We start from the raw sequence: 22216 nt of genomic DNA, 5'->3' as shown, positions 1-22216 counted from the left end.
TCATCTATTCAAACAAAAACATTACTTTTTCATTAGTAACAGTAAAACTTTAAAAATTTTCCTTTAGAGTTAGGATATGATTTTAACATGCTCCCCGAACACCACTTCTTTTAATGTTGACCTAAGAACTAGCTGTCATTAAGGCAACAGGAAGAAAAAGAAGGGCTAAGATTTAAAATGGAAAATAAAATATAATTACTGATAAAACATGTGTATGTTAAAAACAGAATCTCTATGGATAATCTATTATTAGAGGTGTATACACAAAAAAATCAGCATTCAAGGATTTTGTACAAAAATGGGAGGACTTACATACCTTGTTTACGGAATGAACGTTTTATACAGATGGTAAATCTCTTCAAACTGTTCTTTTGGTTCAATAAAGTCAAAATCAGAATCCAAGAAGATTTTTCATGTATAGAAACTGAGAATCTCATTATAAATTTGATGTGAAATTACAAAAGTCCAAGAAGAGACAAAGCAATCTTGAAGAAGAATGAAGAATCAATAAAATGACCCACTCTATGGAATATTGAGACCTACAAGGTTACAGGACTTTATGCATCATTCAATGTTGTATCAGAACAAGAATAAACAAACACAAGAAATAGCATGATTAACTCAGAAATGTGTACACACACATGCACACACACATATATACTTGAACCAAGATAAAGGCACCAGTGTTTTTAATAAATAATCAGTTGGCTAGCTATGTGGATAAAAACAAACCATGACTTCTACCAATACACTAAAAACATCAGATGGGTTTTAGATCTAAGCATAAAATATTAAAAAAGATTTGTAGAACACTAATGACATAGTGAAAACCTCAGAGGGAGAAAAAAACTCTGAAACAGAATTAAAACACTATTAAAGAACAGATTGATAAAATTAAGAACCTAACTTGTGTTTATCATGAGAGTAAAAATGAAATCCACAGAGTGGAAGGAAGTATTTACAACATATATAACCAATATGTGCTTCCCAGGTTGAACTAGTGGTAAAGAACCTACCTGCCAAGAGACACAGGTTCGATTCCTGGTGTCAGGAAGATCCCCTGGAGATGGGAATGGCAACCCACTCCAATATTCTTGCCTCAAGAATTCCATGGACAGAGGAGCCTGGTGTGCTACAGTTCAAGGGTTTGCAAAGAGTTGGACAAGACTGAGCAACTAACAAATAACCAATACAGGGCTCATATTCAGAATACTTAAAGAATTTCTGCACATTTTAAATGAAAAGATAGACAACTCAATTTAAAATGGGCAAAATACTTGAACAAACATTTCACAGGAAAGAATATCCGAATCACCCCTGAGCACATTAAAAGATTAAGAGATACTAACCTTCCTAGGTCTCCAAAGAGATTGAAATTAAAATGCAAAACACACTGATTTACAAAATCCAAAAGTTTGAAACTACAAGGACTTGGCAAGGATAAGAAACAGGGATACATTACTATTGAGAATAGAATATAGTGCCCCCATTCTGGAAAAGTCAAGAAGAACTGACTATATTTGAACACCTGCACAACAATGACTCATGGGTTCTGTTTTCAGGTATGCCCCCAATAGGGGCCTAAATATATATATCATACACATATTTAGATTTATATATAAAGTTTATATATGAATATTCTTAAAATAATTGTAATAACTTTTTTCATACCTTCCAAAGGAAACATCTATCACTGCTTATTAGAGAAGATTGAAACAAGGACTTATCTCTTTGCTTGACTTTACAATCCATGTGACCACACACATATTTATAGGAGGACTCCTATAGTTTCAGAAATAAATGATTTAATTATTCCTAACAGAATATATGTGTTGGAAAACTACGCAGTGAGAATAATTGGCCTATTTCTATATGCAAAATTTTTCTCTAGAAATAAAAAAAAATTAGTCAAAGGCACATTCCCAAAATTATATACTCAATAAGGATTTCTATAAAAGGTGCTCTGATTTCAAAATCTATGAATATCAATTAACTGTTTAGTCTGTCCTTGTAATGTAAATGAAATGGTATAAATGAGGAATTTGAACTTGTAGTGCACTATATTCTGACAACAAAACATTGTGTTGTTAAATAACCAGTCTTCTATAAATATCTTTAATATTTGTAAACATAAAATCTACCATGTCAATATTCTCTGCATGTTCAAAATTACTAATGTTTGTGAATATCTTTTCCCATTATGAATTAAATACATATAAATATTGGTCCAGTTAAAGAGAAACATTGGTTGGGATCCTCCAGAGGCCAACCCCTGAGGCAGTTATTCAACTACAAATAGTTCTGAGGAAGTAATCCCAGGAAACACAGGTAGATGGGCAAAGGGGGACAATTAAGAAAAGGCGGTCACTGAAGGCTGGATGACCAAGTAGATCAAAATTATTGTAACTGAAGTTAGATCCCAATGGGAAATTCTTGGAGCCAGGGTATTATATGTTTCTCAGTGTTAATCTACCTGGAGATGGAAGGGAGCTGGGGTGTTTATACACCTTCTAGTATCTGTTATTGGATAAATGCCTTGAGGTGGGTGTACCAAGTATTGATATTAGGGCTCCTTTTCCCTGTGTAAGAAGCTAGTAAAGTGTCTCTGGTTTTCAGGAACCTGTCCAGGCAAAGAAATAGAGGTGCTGGCATGGGGAAATCAGGCCAGTGGGCACTGAAGTGGGAGGGCATGGTGTCATGGACAGGGCACCCACAGCGTCAGCTAGAAAGTCTCTGTTCATCACTCTGAAATCCAAAATCTGATTGAACAAACTTAGGCAGATGAACAGGTGTGATTTTCTGGTTCTAAATGAAGAGGGCAATTGCCAACCCTTTTGAAAAAATATTTTCTAATGATTTTTAAATATTAGAGCAACACAGACATTTATCCATAGCTAAGTAAAAAGAAAGTTTAATTTTTTAATATCAAAAGTTGACTTTACTTACACCCAACATACTAGCACACTTTACCTATCTTGCACCTGAAGGAATTTGATTAAACTTCTGTATTTGGATAAAACATAATCTAGAGGATATTATTGAATATTAGCTCTGTTGTTCAGCATAAATAATATGAGAAAAATATTTAAGTGCATCACTATGTATTGAGAATTATGTGGTAAATCTATGTAAATGAATTAAAGTTTCTGGCACATTTACCACATGAAAAGTGCTCACCATATTTTCAACAACAGGAACGCACATTTAGGATGGGTTGTAGGCTATATAATCTGTACAAAGTCCAGCTTCAGGGCCACTCACATCCTTCACAGCCTGAAACAGCAGAAAAGTCTTATTTTTAGTCATTGCTGTTGGGGTAAAACAAACAGATAATCAGACACTGCTTTTAAAAATGAACCCTAAGTTAAAAATCAGATGGGCCCCTGTAGCTGATTCATGTTGATGGATGGCAAAATCCACCACAATATTGTAAGCAATCATCCTTCAATTAAAATAAATTAATTAATTAAAAGAAAACAAATGGGCAAACACAGCATATTTCAGGCATTGATTTACTAACTTCTTAGAGTGACAAGTCTCTGTATTGTGTACCAGGCAGAATTAACCAGAGATTTTTCTACTGAATGACTGTTTATGAGGCTCTCAAGCAGCTTGTCAGCCAGCGAGTAAAAATGACTCCAAGGCCTGCATCCATTTTCAGTGCGCGTCTCTCACACCCAAGTTTTAGGTCCTAATGTTACAACTAACCTTAGCATAAACATCAAATGTTATAAATGTCAGTAAAAGCATTACAAGCTTACATGGTGGCTGCTGGTTTAACTGCTAGTTCTGGTCTGCTCTCCTGTCCTGAGCTGTCCACGGAGAGACTTAGTAACTGAGTTTATGAAGAATCTGCCTCCTCAACAAATTCACATATTTGCAGATAAATCTTATCTCCAGTAGCCATTGTTATCTTAAAAGTATTCATACCCTGGTAACACTGCCTGATTCTTTGGCTTCCAGACCCCTGCTCTCAAATGCCTGTCTTTTTTCATCACCTCTCCAAGGAGTTCCTAGATATCGGCTATTAGGTTCTAAGTCCAGCTTCTAAGAGAGTCAATATGTCTAAAATTTATTTTACAGTCCAGGCATGTTGTTATAGTAAGTTAAAAGAAAATATTTGTTGCATTCTACATTATATAGTAATATACCATTGAGGAGAGTCAGTTAATACATTTAAATTTCCATACAATTTTACATATTCTTAGAAAGGTTTATTTAGTAAGAAAATAATAGACAACATTAATAAACATATTGCAAGATGACTATCAGAGGGCTACATGCTTATCTTTATGAGCCTTAGAACATCTCCCGCCCTCCTTGGTGTCCACAGAGAGAGATTACCGCTTTCTCTGACCTGCTGCAGAAGTGAGACCCTTTGCTCCAATGCCTCGCACCTCAGTGGACTCTGAACACTTACAAACTCAAGTCAGGGATACCTAGAATGCCCTTCCAGTAACTTTCTGTTAGCAAACCATCAGTTCTCCACTTTTACACGGCAGAAGCCAGACTAGTATGAATATGGAAACTCTGTTAGCCTCAGTTATAAAACTTGAATCCTAAGATGATTAGAATGCTGAAATATGGATGAAAACAACAAAATTACTGCAGCTTAGAGAAAGTCTGTGGGAGTCCTGTGTTTTATTGTAACATTATAAACACTGCCAGGATTCTCCTTTCTTTTTGCTTTCAGTAAAATTTAAATATGATATATTTTCATTGTTTTAAAAAATTGACTTAAATAAATGCGAAGAGAATAAATGCAAAGGCATTCACTGAAAATCTGCCAGGTACAAACGCTTTTCAAACCAAGAAATTGGTTTTATAGCAGGGATATTTTGCCATATTTTCACCACCTAGAACTTTCCCCCCACATTTGATAAGTGACAATGGTAGTCATGTGAACCTACTCCAGGAGATGATGCAGGATTTTCCTCAGATGAGGACAACCATCCCTGGAGACAAATTCTGGAAAAGAAATCAGGGTAAGCTAAACGGGCTCCTGTACCCGCCTTCCTGCTGCAAAGGAAATAATGATGAGATCTTTATCAAGTAGCTATAGGATTTCCTCCTGCCATTACTGACATCTCCCTCGTGGGCAGAAGAAAGGGATGCTAGCTTCCCTCCCTTCCCTGACAGGAGGATGTTTCCAAGGTGCAGTGTGAGAGGCCGGTCAGCAGAGGAAGAAATGAAAAGCAGTAAATGGCACACCTCCATCTTCAGGAGGCAACTGGGTCAGAGGTCTCTTACATCCCTTTCAGCTTGATACCACGACTCAGGGACATTGAGTTTCACCAGCCTCTTCCCATAAGTGTGACCAGGGAGGGGATCGGATTAAGAAGAAAAAGAAGCCTATGTTTAGACAGCATGGGTATCAGATGTGACTCTGAGACCTCAGCACAGTTCAAGAAAGGGGTCTTCACAAAGGTGGTTTTTTCTTCTTCATAAACCGGATGATTTCTGCCAGCCTTCTGCCCTGCTCCTCTGTCAGTCTATTAACCAGTATAAAAGTAATGATTTCAATTAATATAAAGAGCAGTTGTGGTACTACTTCTGCTATTTTTCTCAAACTGGCCTGGAAAACTCACAGAGATGGGGAGCGTCTGGAGTTAAGGCACCTGCTCCCGGAAGCAAGTGCAGTAGATGGTAAGTCCCGGATCCCTTTCCTGCCCTGACAGAGAGGGCAGGACTCAGAGGTGCTCCGGCTCTTCTACATATGTGAGGGCTTTATAGTCTGATTAAATAAAACCAACCCATTCCCTAGTGACATACCTGTGGAGTCCAGGGAACAAATTACAAACCATATTCCCACCATTCTGTGTCTTTCCTATCCTCCTCTCTTGGGTCTTTTGCATTATTATCTGTGAATGTGTGTGTATGTGCAGGTGTGTGCACATGTGTGAACCTGCTTTTGCAGAGAAGTAAGAACTGAGGAAGAATGGCAAAGGTGTCTGTACTCAAGAGCCTCTTGAAATAAAAATCTAAGTGATGAATTTCATTTCACTGATTATGTCCCACAGTAGAATTCCCAAGGATATACATGTATTATGTCTTTGATCTTGAAACGGATCCTGTCTCCATATCCTACTTTTGGAAAGATTCATGATGCAATAAATGTGACTTCCCATGGAGATTATTAAGGTAGCCCCTCTAAGGACTGGATCTTTCTCAGGGAGTGAATTATCCCCATCTGCTGAAAAGTATTAATATGCAATAATTATCAAAATTTTCCATTGCAAATATTACTCACTACCTGGAAAATCACATAGACTGAATCTTATTGCCTAAATGCTTTCCTGCTCTACCCTATTCCTCCAGTATTTGTCCCATTTTGAAAACATTTTCCCCTAAATATACATCTTACATTTATGGAGGCCATCGTCCCCTCTCTGTTGTAAGCACAATGTTGTAAGCATTGAATTCAGATGATGCATGGCTTTGCCTGTACCCACAGACCCACAGAAAAACACACATACATGGTGACTCAGATCCCTTAAATTCATGAGAATTCACATGGATTTGGCCTTTGATGTTCCCAGAAATCCTACTGTATTTCCTAGTCTTTTCTTTCAGGTGTTTTTTTTTTTTTTTCTCTTTCATTAAATCTCCCACAAATTCTTCCACCCATAGTCTTAGCTACTGAGTGAGAGTAACTGAGAAAATGGGTGCAATCAGATGACAGTTCATTCAATCCTAACACACACACTGACAAAATTACCGAATTTGTGCATTTATTTTAAGTTATCTCCTCTTCCTATGGCGTTATTAGCTTTTTTCCAGCAAAGGCCAGTCTGCAACTTATACTATAAATATCATCCCTCTTGCCAACTCAAGAACTTCTCTCCAGCAATTTCTGTCTCAAATGTCTTACCCCTATGTTTTCTTGAACACAACCAGTTAGAAAGTGAAACTCTTCAGGGAGAACAGGGCAGCCTACAGGAGCAGCAGATACTGCTTCTCCGCAGCTTGGTAGCCAGCGGTGGAAAAGACAGCACAGCAGAAACCTTAAGTCAGCCCCTGCTTCCCTGTCCAATGTCTAATATCTTCCTGCTTGAGGCTGAGAAGCCCCCAGGTCTGCACTCATCAAGCTGGATATTCAAGGGAACCAGTGTTGTAGTTCAGTCTGAATCCCAAGATTTGGTTACCAGGATAGCTGATAGTGTAAGCTGCAGTCTGAGAGCAGCAGCAAAAGACCAATGTTCTAGCTTAAAAAGTTGGAAATATTTGTGTACTATAGAGGCCCATAAACAACTATATGCCAATAAAATATATGACTTAGAAGAAACAGATAAATTCTTAGAAAGGTACATACAATCTCTCAAGACTGAACAGGAAGAATTGAAAAAAAATATGAAAAAAAAATATGAACAGACCCACTATAATACAAGTACTGATATGGAATAATTGATTTAAAAATTCCCAGTAAACAAAAGTTCAGCATAAGTTGCCTTCACAGGTGAATTTCATCCAAAATGTAGAAAAGAATTAACACTTAATCTTCCAAAGTTATTCCAAAAAATTTCAGAGGAAGGAATACTTCCAAACTCATTCTATGAGGCTGCAATCACCCTGATACCAAAACTGGACAACGATACCATGAGAAAAGAAAAATACAGCCAATATTATTGATGAACATAGACAGAAAATCCTCAACAAAATACCAGAAAACGAATCTAACAGTACATTAAAAGGATCATACACCATGATCAAGGGGGATTTATCCCAGGGATGCAAAGATTTTTTCAATATCAGCAAATTAATCAGCATGATACACCACATTAATGAACTGAGTAATAAAAACCATACTGTTATCTCAGTAGATGAGGAAAAAGTTTCTGATAAAATTCAGTATCCATTTATGATAAAAACTGTCCATAAACATGTTCCTCTTTGCAGGGCAGGACTAGAGAAGCGGCCATAGAGAACGGAGTTGTGCACACAGTGGGGATAGGAGAGGGTGGGATGAAATGAGGAAGTAGTTCTGAAACATACACATTACCATGTCCACATAGACAGGTAGCAGAAAGCTGCTGTACAAAACATGGACTCAGCCTGCTCTGCAACAAACTAGAGGGATGGAACTGGGCAGCAGCAGGGAATGGAGGCTCAAGAAGGAGGGGAGTATGTATACTTATGGCTGATTCATGTTGTATGGCAGCACGCTTACAATGTTTATTCAACACTGTAAAGCAATTTTCCTCCAACCCTAAAATTAAAAAAAAAACAAACCAATTTTTATTTTAATTTAAAAACACATTTAGAAAATGAAAAATCAGTTACTGAAGAAAAAACCAAATAATACAGACAGATTGCAAATGAGCACATGAAAAGATGCTCCATATCTCTATCATGAGGGAAATAAATGAAGACAGCGATGTATTATCACTATACACCTAGTAGAATGGCTAAACTCCAGAACACAGACAACACCACTGATAATGATGTGGATCAATAAGAACTTTCAGACACTTCTGAAGTGGAATTCATTTTCATTCATGTAAAATGATACAGTCACATTGAAAGGCAATTTCATAGTTTAAGAAAAAACTAAACCAACTCTTACTATACAATCTACCAACTACACTACTTGGTATGTATCCAAAGGATTTGAAAACATGTCTACACAAAAACCTGCACAGAGATGTTTAAAGCCACTTTATTCATAATTGCCTAAACTTGGAAGCCATCAAAGTATCCTTCAGTTAGTAAATGGATAAACTGGGGTGCATGCAGACAATGGAATAGAGTTGAGAAATGAACCATCAAGCAAAGAAAAAAAAGAGGAAACTTAAAGGCATTTGACTGAGTGAACAGAGCCAATATGAAAAATTACTTTATATATACATACTCTATAATTCCTCCCCAAATATTTGGAAAAGCCAAAACTATGGAAGCAGTTAAGAGATCAGTGGTTGTCAGGGATTAGAACTGAAGTGAGGAAGGAAGAGGTGATTTTTAGGGCACTGAAAATACTGCATATGATAATATAATGTTCAGTTCAGTCACTCAGTCATGTCCAACTCTTTCCAACCCTGTGAACTGCAGCACACCAGGCCTCCCTGTCCATCACCAACTCCTGGAGCCTACCCAAACCATGTCCATTGAGTTGGTGGTGGCATCCAACCATCTCATCCTCTGTCATCCCCTTCTCCTCCTGCCCTCAATCTTTCCCAGCATCAGGGTCTTTTCCAATGAGTCAGCTCTTTGCATCAGGTGGCCAAAGTATTGGAGTGTCAGCTTCAACATCAGTCCTTCCAATGAACACCCAGGGCTGATCTCCTTGTAGTCCAAGGGACTCTCAAGAGTCTTCTCCAACACCACAATTCAAAAGCATGAATTCTTCGGCGTTCTGCTTTCTTTATAGTCCAACTCTCACATCCATACATGACTACTGGAAAAGATAATATAATGTGGATACACATAATATAATGTGGATACACATAATTAAACACTTGTCCAAAACACAGAATATACAACATCATGAGTGAATTCGAATGGACACTGTAGACTTTGGGTGATGATGATCTGTTAATATAGGTACATGAATAATAACAAACATGCCACTCTAAGGAGGGTCTTTGGTAATGGGGGAGCTTATACATGTGGGCAGGTAGGGTTTATATAGGGCATTTCTGTCCCTTACACTGAATTTTGCTGTAATCAAAACTTTCTTTAAAAATAAAATTCATTATATAAAAATGGGCAAAGGATGTAGAGTTGTTGTTGCTTTGTTCATTTGCTAAGTCATGTCCAAATCTATGACCCCATGGACTGAGCATGCCAGGTTCCTCTGACGTTCATCACCTCCAGAGTTTGCTCAAATTCATGTCCACTGAGTCAGTGATGCTATCTAACCATCATCACATCCTCTGCCACCCTAAACAGACAGCTCATCAAAGATACATAGATGGCCAGGAAGCAACTGCAAGGAAACTCAATACCACACATTAACAAGGAATTTTACGTTAAGACAAGAAGGAGATACCAGTGCAGATCTCTGAGAATTTTGAAAATCCAATGTATCTCTCTATCTTTAAAAAGTTTCATTCCTTGCAGGTTTTCATAGGGATCGTAACCAGGAGCCCAAACTGCCACTTCCATCAGTGCTTCAGAGGCAAGACAACTAACAAACTCTCAGGTCACTCCCTGAAAAGCTAAAAGTAGTCCAAATGATCCATGCTTCTTTTTCCACATTGAGGGAGAGCAGGGAGGTGGATATTTTCTTCCACTGCCATGGAAGGGAAATAGGTATGGAGGTTACAATACCATACATTTGCCTGAACACTTATTGTATCTCTTCTTGGTAATGTGCTTTTTTTCTGGGGTGCAGCACTCTATCACCCAACTTCTGGTATTTTCACAAAGGAAATTAAGTCTGTGTGTTCTTGTCTCCATGGAGGAATGGAGGCTTGGGGATTCCTATTCTTCCATCATGCTGATGTTACGCTGGAGTAATGCTCATCATTAAGTCATGTTGCTTTCTGGGGAATTTTAAGTTTTCTTGCACCAGCAATCACATCTCTGAAGGGAAAAGAATGCACTGTACCAAAACTGGACATTTCTTCACACTGTTCTCTTCTTCTGCAATACTCTGTGGAAGGCAGCCTTCACTTGAGCATTCCTTACACTGTAGACAAGAGGGTTCAGCAACGGGTTGAAGAGAGTATAAAACAGGAAAAGGATCTTCAGCTGTTCTTCTCGTTGACTATGGTCAGGAACCATGTAAACGATCATGGCTATGCCAAAGTAGAACCCAACCACACAGAGGTGGGAGGAGCAGGTGGAGAAGGCTTTCTTGCGGCCCTCCTTTGACTGGATCTTCAGGATGGCCCAGAGGATACGCATATAGGAGACCAGCATCAGGGCAAGAGGCCCAACTAAGATAAGAACACCATCAACAAAGAGGAACATTTCATTGATCCGGGTGTCACCACAAGCCAATTTGAGGACAGAGCGAATGTCACAGAGGAAGTGGTTCACCTTCTGGGGCCCACAGAAGGGTAATCTTAGCAAGAGAATTACTTGCACGAGGGCCAAGGAAAATCCACATGCCCAGCAAGCGATGGCCATGATGTAGCACACTCTCCAGTTCATAATAACCGTGTACTGAAGGGGATGGCAGATCGCAACATACCTGTCATAGGACATCGCCAACAAAATGAGGCACTCTATAGATCCAAAAGTCAAATTGAAAAGCATCTGCACAGCACAAGGGTCAAAGGAGATGTTTTTTGTGTGTTTCACTAGGTTTTCCAGCAAGGTGGGCAAATTGCTGGAAGGAAAGGATATGTCGATGATGGCCAGGTGGGAGAGGAAGAAATACATGGCAGAGTGCATTCTGGGGTCAAAGCAAATGAGTCCCAAGATCATGCCATTTGCCAGCAGGTTGCAGATATATAACAGGGAGAAGATACCAAAGAGGAGCAATTCCATGTTTTTGCTGAGCTGGAATCCCACCAGGATGAATTCTGTGATCTGTGATTGGTTGCCCTCCATTGCCAATGATAATCTGCAAGGAACTAAAGTGTGATGGGAAAGTCAGGACTGGATAGCAATGAAAATAGGAGTTATTTTTGTGAAGTGAATTCAGAAGCTTGTGTTGTCCCTACCTCACTGAGGTTTTTTTCTTCAAAGTTTCTTTGTCTTTTCGTTTACTGACTTTTTATTGTGAATTAATTCAAACTGAACTGAATTCAAACTTACAGATAAGTATTAGGGATTATAAAACCATACTAGTTTATAGTATATCAGTCCAGTTCAGTTCAGTTCAGTCGCTCAGTCATGTCCGACTTTTTGCGACCCCATGAACCACAGCACGCCAGGCCTCCCTGTGCATCACCAACTCCCAGAGTCCACCCAAACCCGTGTCCATTGAGTCGGTGATGCCATCCAACCATCTCATCCTCTGTCGTCCCCTTCTCCTGCCCTCAATCTTTCCCAGCATCAGGGTCTTTTCCAATGAGTCAGCTCTTCACATCAGGTGGCCAAAGTATGGCAGTTTCAGCTTCAACATCGGTCCTACCAATGAACACCCAGGATTGATCTCCTTTAGGATGGACTAGTTGGATCTCCTGGAAGTACTCCTTTTCTTATTTGGAACCAGTCTATTGTTCCATGTCCATTTCTAATTGCTGCTTCCTGACCTGCATTTCTCAAGAGGCAGGTCAGGTGGTCTGGTAGTCCCATCTCTTGAAGAATTTTACACAGTTTATTGTGACCCACACAGTCAAAGGCTTTGGCATAGTCATAAAGCAGAAATGGATGCTTTTCTGGAACTCGCTTGCTTTTTCGATGATCCAGCGGATGTTGGCAATTTGATCTCTAGTTCCTCTGCCTTTTCTAAAACCAGCTTGAACATCTGGAAGTTCATGGTTCACGTATTGCTGAAGCCTGGCTTGGAGAATTTTGAGCATTACATTACTAGCGTGTGAGGTGAGTGCAATTGTGTGTTAGTTTGAGCATTCTTTTGCATTGCCTTTCTTAGGGATTGGAATGAAAACTTACCTTTTCCAGTCCTGTGGCCATTGCTGAGTTTTCCAAATTTGCTGGCATATTGAGTGCAGCATTTCACAGCTTCATCTTTTAGGATTTGAAATAGCTCAACTGGAATTCCATCACCTCTACTAGCTTTGTTCGTCGTGATGCTTCCTAAGGCCCATTTGACTTCACATTCCAGGATGTCTGGCTCTAGGAGAGTGATCACACCATCATGATTATCTGGGTTATGAAGATCTTTGTTGTACAGTTCTTCTGTGTATTGTCACCACCTCTTCTTAATATCTTCTGCTTCTGTTAGGTCCATACCTTTTCTGTCCTTTATTAAGCCCATCTTTGCATGAAATGTTCCCTTGGTATCTCTAATTTTCTTGAAGAGATCTCTAGTCTTTCCCATTCTATTGTTTTCCTCTATTTCTTTGCATTGATTTCTGAGGAAGGCTTTCTTATCTCTCCTTGCCATTCTTTGGAACTCTGCATTCAGATGGGAATATCTTTCCTTTTCTCCTTTGCTTTTGGCTTCTCTTCTTTTCACAGCTATTTGTAAGGCCTCCTCAGACAGCTATTTTGCTTTTTTGCATTTCTTTTTCTTGGGGATGGTCCTGATCCCTGTCTGCTGTACAATGTCATGGACCTCCGTCTATAGTTCATCAGGCACTCTGTCTATCAGATCTAGTCCCTTAAATCTAATTCTCACTTCCACTGTATAGTCATAAGGGATTGGATTTAGGTCATACCTGAGTGGATCACAACAAACTGTGGAAAATTCTTCAAGAGATGGGAATTTCAGACCATCTTACCTGCCTCCTGGGAAACCTGTACTCAGGTCAGGAAGCAACAGTTAAAACTGGACGTGGAACAACAGACTGGTTCAAAATTGGAAAGGAGTTTGTCAAGGCTGTATATTGTCACCCAGTTTATTTAACGTACATGCAGAGTACATCATTTGAAATGCCAGGCTGGATGAATCATAACCTGGAATCTAGATTGCCAGGAGAAATATCAATAACCTCTAATATGCAGATAATACTACCCTGATGGCAGAAAGCAAAGAGGAATATAGAGCCTTTGATGAAAGTGAAAGAGGAGAGTGAAAAAACTTGCGTATAATTCAGCATTCAAAAAACGAAGATCATGGCACCTGTCCCATCACTTCATGGTGATAGATGGGGAAAAAATGGAAACAGTGGCAGATTTTATTTTCTTGGGCTCCAAAATCACTGTGGACACTGTCTGCAGCCATGAAATTAAAAGACAATTCCTTCTTGAAAGGAAAACTATGACAAACCTAGACAGCATGTTAAAAATCAGAGACATCACCTTGCTTACAAACATCTGTATTGTTAAAGCTATGGTTTTTCTAGTAGTCATGTATGGATGTGGGAATTGGACCATAAGGAAGGCTGAGCGCTGAAAAACTGATGCTCTGGAACTGTGGTTTTGGAGAAGACTCTTAAGAGTCCCTTGGACTGCAAGATCAAATTAGTCAATCCTAAAGGAACTTAACCCTGAATATTCATTGGAAGGACTGATGATGAAGTTGAAGCTCCAATACTTTGGCCACGTGAAGCAAAGAGCTGACTCATTGGAAAAGACCCTGCTGGGAAAGATTGAGGTCAGGAGAAGAGGGCAACAGAAGATGAGATGGTTGGATGGAATCATCACTCAATGGATATGAGTTTGAACAACCGGAGACAGTGAAGGAGGGGAGACTGGCATACTGTATTCCATGGGGTTGCAAATAGTTGGACAGGACTATGCGACTAAACAAGAACAACAACAACACATTTACATGTATCATTGTGTGTGTGTTAAGTTGTTTCAATCGTGTCTGACTCTTTGTGACCCTATGGACTGTAGCCCACCAGGCTCCTTTATCCATGGGATTCTCCAGGCAAGAATACTAGGTTACCAGGCCCTCTTCTGGGGGATCTATCTTCCCAACTCAGGGATGAAACCTGAATTTTTTACGTCTCCTGCATTGGCAGGTGAGTTCTTTAGCACTAGCACCCCCTGGGAAGCCCCATATATATCATTATGTATAATATACAAAATTGCTATTAATATATTATTACAGTAAAATATAGTCACTACATATACATTCAGAGATACACATACACATATGTAATTTTGATGTATGTATAAACTCATAAAATATGACCCTAAGATATATCTTGAAAAAAAATCTTTTTCAGTCAATTGTATATTGTAGATACATACATGAATTGTGATTAGAGACTACCATGCAGCATTAAATTCATTTTAGTAGGGGAAGAATGGTCAAGATTGTGGTAAGGATAATGATTAAACAGAATGTAAACAGTACAAATATTAACAACGTAAAAAGAATATTAAAAAAGCCAACCAAAATCAGCTGTTATGGGAGGCGAATTATGAGAAATCATTAGAAAACCATTCTCCCCAATTGTGAAATGGAAAGTTAAAAATCAAGTGTTCAAATTTGAAGGACATAGTTTACAAACATTGAGATTTGGACTTTGGTTTCTGGCGAGATGAGAGACTACATACTCTATACCACATTCTTTGTTTAAAAACAGCTATGAGTCAGAAACAACTGAAGTGACTTAGCATGCACACAAAACTAGTCTTGAGCTGAGATAGTCTGGATTCAACTATTCTTACTGAAGGAAATTCCAAGATTTCATTTCAAACAGGAAAGAAGTGATCCTAGAAAGAAAATTCACATTCTAAAAATAAAGATCAAGAAAGCATCAATACATTTATAAAAATAAGCAGATACTGACTGTACAAACAATACTAGCAGTGTCCTCTGGGACCTAGAACAAGACTGAACTAAATACATCACAGTGTATATATGGGGAAGAGGCTGATGGGAATTAAAAGTTCAAATTTTCATGCATTTTGACAGATAATATAACTACTGACATTCATTTACCTTTTTCCACCCAACGTTAATCACTCAACTGTACTGAAAAAGTTAAGCCATGAGCAGTACGTATTCCCATATATAAATGTAAAGGTTCTGCTTTAAGAAAAAATAAAAATAAGGGATTGAAACCTATCATTAACTGAAAAATTAAATATCTGTACAGACTACTTGCTAAAATGTCTGAGTAAGATAGGGAAATTATTAACTCCATAGACAGACATGGGTTAAAAGATAGAATAGAAAAATCAAAAAAGTACTTCTCTCTAAAAAAGCAACATATCAAATGGAAAAACCTGTCAAAATAAGCCTCTTTGGACTTCTGGAATCTAATCAAAAGCTATAGCAGCAGCACACATGCTTAATACGGAAAACAAACCACCAACCTGAAAATCAACGGGAGAGATCTGTAGCATTTTAACTTGCCCTAATTCCTTTCCCCACTCCTTAGCTCAGGAGCAGTTCTAAAAAAGACAGTCTGCACTTCTGATGTACACTCACTACCAAAAGGAGCAGAATATACTTTACACTCACAGAATTCTGGATGTTGGATTTGACCTGTCTGGTGACTGGACAGGGAGGTCTGGTGTGCTGCAGTTCATGGGGTTGCAAACAGTCAGACACGACTGAGTGACTGAACTGAACTGAAGAAGCAGTATTAGAAGAGGTTTACCAAAAATATTCCAGGTTGAAGAAAGACCTTACTTAATCTCCAAAATGATAAAAACGTATTCTGAAAAGGTACAGTAAAGGTAAATGTATCCATAAGGACATCGAAGAACTTCTGATAATTTAAGATAAAATTAATCTTTATATCAATAATTTGAGATTAAGATAGATTAAATATAAATTCTTAATAAATATAAACAAACACAAATATTTGACCATTATTTTCCTGTTTACAAAAAATAGTTGCCTAGGGCTACCTACAAATTAATCTTAGTTTTTAAAATGTTTTAATATTTAATAAAAGCTATTTAATTTTATTTGCCTCTTTAAAAGTTTTCTTACAGTATTTCAGTATTTAATTGCTTCAAGATCAAAAGGAAATATTAAAAAAAATTAAAGGTAAAAGAAAAGTATCTACACAGGAACAACAATTTCACTGACAGCCGATTTCTTATCAACAGCTTAATATCTGAAGGCAAAAGGTATAAATATACACCAAAAGGCAGAGAAGCCTTCAGTCAATAATGTGACAGCTGCAGGAACTCTACTGAAGATATAAGAACAAAAGAAGAGATTTTTCATATGTAAATTGTAAAAGTTTAGGGCATATATATCTTTAGTATTTTAATAAAAATTATTACTTAATAAGCACAGAAGTAAATTCAGAGCTAATCAAACACATATAAACAACATTGAACTAACATTATAAAAATATGACCTTATATTTAATAACTTATGAGCTATAAAATGATTTTGATGCTTAAAACTATAAAAGTAAAATTAAAAGAATAAATGAAGAGATGTATTTGAACATAAAGAATACTACATTTTTGAAGAGGATCAAAATACTGAAAGATTTTAAGTTCATTACAATAAACTATTTATGTTCATGTTAGCATTTATAGATTAGCATCAATAGAAAATGACATAGAATCTATGATTTCCAAATTAAAGTGCCAACAAATGAAACATTAAAGCATTATCAATCAAAAGGAAGGCAGAAAGCAAGAAAATAGAAAAAGATAAGCAAAAAAATTGTTGATATTCAGAAACACAAAATATGCTGATATAAATAAGTCTATTATATCCATTAATATATCAAATGTAAATGAATTATATTCATCCAGCAAAAGACAGAGATGACCATATCAGATTATAAACAGAAAATCTACTTATAAACTTCTTACAACACTCACACCTAAACATAAATGCACACAAACATATATGAACACCCAAAACCAAAAAAGACTGATAATAAAATAATGAACAAAAAGGGGTTATGCCAACAGTGACTGTAGTAGCAATAACGGTATAAGACCTAAGCATAGGTAGGCATATAAAAGACACTACAAAGTTATAATAAAATGAACAATCTGCTAAAAGATGAAAATGCATGGTGTGCTTATTCCCTATGAAATAAGTAAATTTTATACAGGAGGAAACTTGTTTATCCCAGAAAAACATACAAAAACATTATCAATGATAGTAAAACTTTAAAAGCTTTCCCTTTGAGTTAGGAAATGATTTTAACATTCTTTATTAAAACCACTTCTTTTTAATGTTGATTCAGGAACCATCTAACAATAAGACAAAAAGAAGAAATAGAAGGTCTAGGATTTAAAATGGAAAATAAAATATGATTATTGAAAACACATTTGCATAAATTAAAAATAAATATTTATAGATGGTCTACTATTACAAATAAGTAAATATCCAAAAATTTGGGTTCAAGGATGATGTACAAATGGGGAGACTTACATACTTTGTTTATGGAATGATCATTTTGTAAAGACTGCAAATCTCTCCAAATTGTTCTATTGGCTCAATAAAATCAAAATTAGAGTCCAAGGTTAGTTCATGTATAGGATTTGAGAACATTACTATAAATTTCATATAAAATTATAAAAGATGAAGAAGAATAAGTCAATTTTAAAGAATGAAGTAAAAGTACTTACTCTGTGGAATACTGAGATCTACAAAGGTTAGCGTGCCTTTATACAGTCAGTTAATATTGTATTGGAACAAGGATAAATAAACAGACCCATCAAACAGCAAGGTTTACTCAGAAATTCAGAAACGTATACACACAAACATGCATACACACACATACTTGAACCAAGACAAAGGCACTGCTGTTTTTAATAAATAATTCTGGATCAATTACTATCAATGTGGGTAAAACCTAAAACATGAATTCCACCAGTATACTATAAAAAATCAGGTAGATTTTAGAATTAATCATAAAAGATGAAAACAAGCTTTGTATAACATTAATTAATGATTTATAGTGAAAGCCTCAGAGAGAGGAAAAGTTTCTACAACAAAATAAAAACAGTATTAAAGAAAAGATTGATAAAATTAAGAAACTAACTCTTGTCTACCTAGAGGCATCATTAAGAGAATAAAAATGAAATCTATAGAGTGGAAGGAAATATTTATAACATATGCAATCAATAGTGTTCATATTCAGAATATGTAAAAAATTTCTGTATATTGATACTGAAAAGATAGATAATCCAATTTAAACTGGGCAAAATATGTGAACATACATCATATATACATGAAATTATACATACTCTCAAGCAGGTTGAGTCAGCCAGCTAAAAAAAAAAAAAAAAAAAAATGACTCCAAAGCCTTCATCTTATATCAGTGCATGCCTATAACATTCAAGTTTTAGGTACTAATGTTACAATAAATGTTAGCATAAACATCACAGCATTCAGGTTCTCTACAATGGCTGTTGGTTTAACTGCCAGTTCTGGTCTATCTTCCTGTCTTGAGTTGTCTGCTCAGGGACTTAGCAACTTAGTTTAATGTAGAATTTGCCTTCTATACAAATTCATATATTCGCAGATAAATCTAACCTGCAGTAGCTTGAGTTATCTTACAAGTTGCAGCTCCCTAATAACATAGCCTGATTCTTTGGCTCCCAGACTTGTGCCCTCAAACTGTCTTTCTTTGTCGTCTCTCAGGATCTCCCAGTTATTTGACATTAATTTCTAAGTCCAGCTCACAATATTCAATATCTCTAAAATTCATTCTGTATTTCAGATATGTTGTCACTATAGGTTAAAAGAATATACTTGTCACATATTAGAATATACCTTAGAGGTGATTCAGTTAATATATTTAAATTACTGGGCCTTAGGAAGCATCACTACGAACAAAGCTAGTGGAGGTGATGGAATTCCAGTTGAGCTGTTTCAAATCCTAAAAGATGATGCTGTGAAAGGGCTGCACTCAAATATGCCAGCAAATTTGGAAAACTCAGCAGTGGCCACAGGACTGGAAAAGGTCAGTTTTCATTCCAATCTCAAAGAAAGGCAATGCCAAAGAATGCTCAAACTAACACACAATTGCACTCATCTCACACGCTAGTAATGTAATGCTCAAAATTTTCCAAGCCAGGCTTCAGCAATACGTGAACCATGAACTTCCAGATGTTCAAGCTGGTTTTAGAAAAGGCAGAGGAACCAGAGATCAAATTGCCAACATTTGCTGGATCATCAAAAAAGCAAGAGAGTTCCAGAAAAACATCTATTTCTGCTTTATTGTCTATGCCAAAGCCTTTGACTGTGTGGGTCACAATAAACTGTGGAAAACTCTTCAAGAGATGGGAATACCAGACCACCTGACCTGCCTCTTGAGAAACCTGTATGCAGATCAGGAAGCAACAGTTAGAACTGGACATGGAACAACAGACTGGTTCCAAATAGGAAAAGGAGTATGTCAAGGCTGTATATTGTCACCCTGCTTATTTAACTTATATGCAGAGTACATCATGAGAAACGCTGGGCTGGAGGAAGCGCAAGCTGGAATCAAGATTGCTGGGAGAAATATCAATAACCTCAGATATGCAGATGACACCACCCTTATGGCAGAAAGTGAAGAAGAACTAAAGAGCCTCTTGATGAAAGTGAAAGAGGAGAGTGAAAAGGTTGGCTTAAAGCTCAACATTCAGAAAACTAAGATCATGGCATCCAGTCCCATCACATCATGGCAATTAGATGGGGAAACAGTTGCTGACTTTTATTTTTCTGGGCTCCAAAATCACTGCAGATGGTGGCTGCAGCCATGAAATTAAAAGACGCTTACTCCTTGGCAGGAAAGTTATGACCAAACTAGACAGCATATTAAAAATCAGAGACATTACTTTGCCAACAAAGGTCCATCTAGTCAAGACTATGGTTTTTCCAGTGGTCATGTATGGATGTGAGAGTTGGACTATAAAGAAAGCTAAGCGCCGAAGAATTGATGCTTTTGAACTGTGGTGTTGGAGAAGACTCTTGAGAGTCCCTTGGACTGCAAGGAGATCCAACCAGTCCATCCTAAAGGAGATCAGTCCTGGGTGTTCATTGGAAGGACTGATGTTGAAGCTGAAACTCCAATACTTTGGCCACCTCATGCAAAGAGCTGACTCATTGGAAAAGACCCTGATGCTGGGAAAGATTGAGGGCAGGAGGAGAGGGGGACGACAGAGGATGAGATGGTTGGATGGCATCACTGACTTGATGGACATGGGTTTGGGTGGACTCTGGGAGTTGGTGATGGAGAGAGAGGCCAGGCATGCTGTTTTTCATGGGGTCACAAAGAGTCGGACACAACTGAGCGACTGAACTGAACTGAACTGAACTGACATTATATCATATATACCAAGAAAAGTTTATTTAGTAAGAAAATTATAAACAGCATTAATAAGCATTATATATAATTTTACATTGCAAGATGACTATTAGAGGGTTGTATCTTTACATATGCATTAGTCCTAGAACATCTCCTCAGTTCAGTTCAGTCCAGTCGCTCAGTTGTGTCCGACTTTTTGTGATCCCATGGACAGCTGCACACCAGGCTTTCCTGCCCATCACCAACTCCCAGAGCTTGCTCAAACCCATGTTCATTGAGTTGGTGATGCCATCCAACCATCTCATCCTCTGTCGTCCCCTTCTTCCCCTGCCTTCAATCTTGCCCAGCAACAGGGTCTTTTCCAATGATCTTACCTCACATGTACAGGAAATAATAACTGCTTTCCTTGACTTGGTGCAGAAGTGAAACCCTTTGGTCCAACACCTAACTAGCTGAGTGGACTCTGATAGCTTATAAACTCAGGTCAGGGCTATGGAGAATGCTTTTCCAGTAACTTCGTGTTAGCGGACCATCAACTCTCATCTTATACACAACAGAAATCAGACAATATGAACATTAAAACTCTGTTAGCCTCCTATATATTAACTAGAATTCTACTATTAAAATGCTGAAATAGGGGTGAGAACAATGAAATTACTGTAGTGTAGAGGAAGTTATTAGAAATACTATGCCTTACTGTAACATTACAAAGATAGGATTACCCTGATTTTCCTTATGCATTTGGTAAAACTTAACACTGATTTATTTTAATTTCAGCTATTACAAAATAGAGAAATATCTTTTGCAGTAGGGACATTTTACCATATTTTTACCAGCTAGAGCTTTTCCCCCAAATTGGTAAGTGACAATGACAGTCACATTTGTGTGAGGATGACAAAGGGTTACCCTCAGATGAGGACAACCATCTCTGGAGAGTAACACTAGACAACAAATCACGATAAGCTAAACTGGTACTTATACCAGCCTCTCTGTTACAAAAGAAATACTAATGGGATCTTTATCAGGCAGCTAGGGGATTTCTCCCTGCTCTTTATCAACACCTCCCCACTGGGCAGCAAAGAAAGGAGCCCCAGTGTTCTCACCTCCTGGCAGGAGGACATTTCCAGGAGGAGATGGTCCTCAGCAGAGGAAGAAATGAAAGACAATGAAGGGCAAGTCACACAACACCTCCGGCTTCATCATTTGTAAGGAGAGGCATCAGCTCTATGTGGCTCTTCTGCCCCTTTTTATTTGATACCAAGACTCAGGGACATTGAGTTTCACCAGCCCCTTCCTATAAGCAGGACCAGGGAGGGGCTCTGATCAGGAGGAGTAAGAACCCTACATATAGACGGCATGAGTATCAGAGGTTATTCTGAGACCCCCAGCACAATGCAAGACAGCATGAGTATCAGAGGTTATTCGGAGACCCCCAGCACAATGCAAGGAAAGGGTCTTTATGAGGTGGCTTTTTCTTCTTCCTAAACCTGATAATTGTTTCCAGTCTTCTGCCTTGCTCT

The 22216-nt window shown here is 37.7% G+C and overlaps 2 protein-coding genes across 2 annotated transcripts in view; both read right to left on the bottom strand.

Moving 5' to 3' along the window:
- OR2A7 (olfactory receptor family 2 subfamily A member 7) overlaps positions 1 to 22216 on the bottom strand; it is a 343842-nt gene that overhangs the window by 27254 nt on the left and 294372 nt on the right. The window contains exons 9-10 of the mRNA XM_081531186.1: positions 3178 to 3273; positions 1672 to 1782 (exon numbers count right to left, since the gene is read on the bottom strand). The gene's annotated coding sequence lies outside the window, so the exon portion shown is untranslated. The remainder of the gene's footprint in view (positions 1 to 1671; positions 1783 to 3177; positions 3274 to 22216) is intronic.
- Positions 8194 to 11496, bottom strand: LOC145523734 (olfactory receptor 2A2-like). The gene has a single exon (XM_081534521.1). The coding sequence runs from the start codon at positions 11494 to 11496 to the stop codon at positions 10564 to 10566; it is 933 nt and encodes a 310-aa protein (XP_081390647.1). The 3' UTR covers positions 8194 to 10563.

This window comes from Giraffa tippelskirchi, chromosome 10, assembly GCF_054371585.1.
Source record: "Giraffa tippelskirchi isolate mGirTip1 chromosome 10, T2T-mGirTip1v1.2.pri, whole genome shotgun sequence".
NCBI lineage: Eukaryota > Metazoa > Chordata > Mammalia > Artiodactyla > Giraffidae > Giraffa > Giraffa tippelskirchi.
Note: the sequence above shows the minus strand (reverse complement) of the source record. Positions and strands in the feature narration are given on the sequence as shown.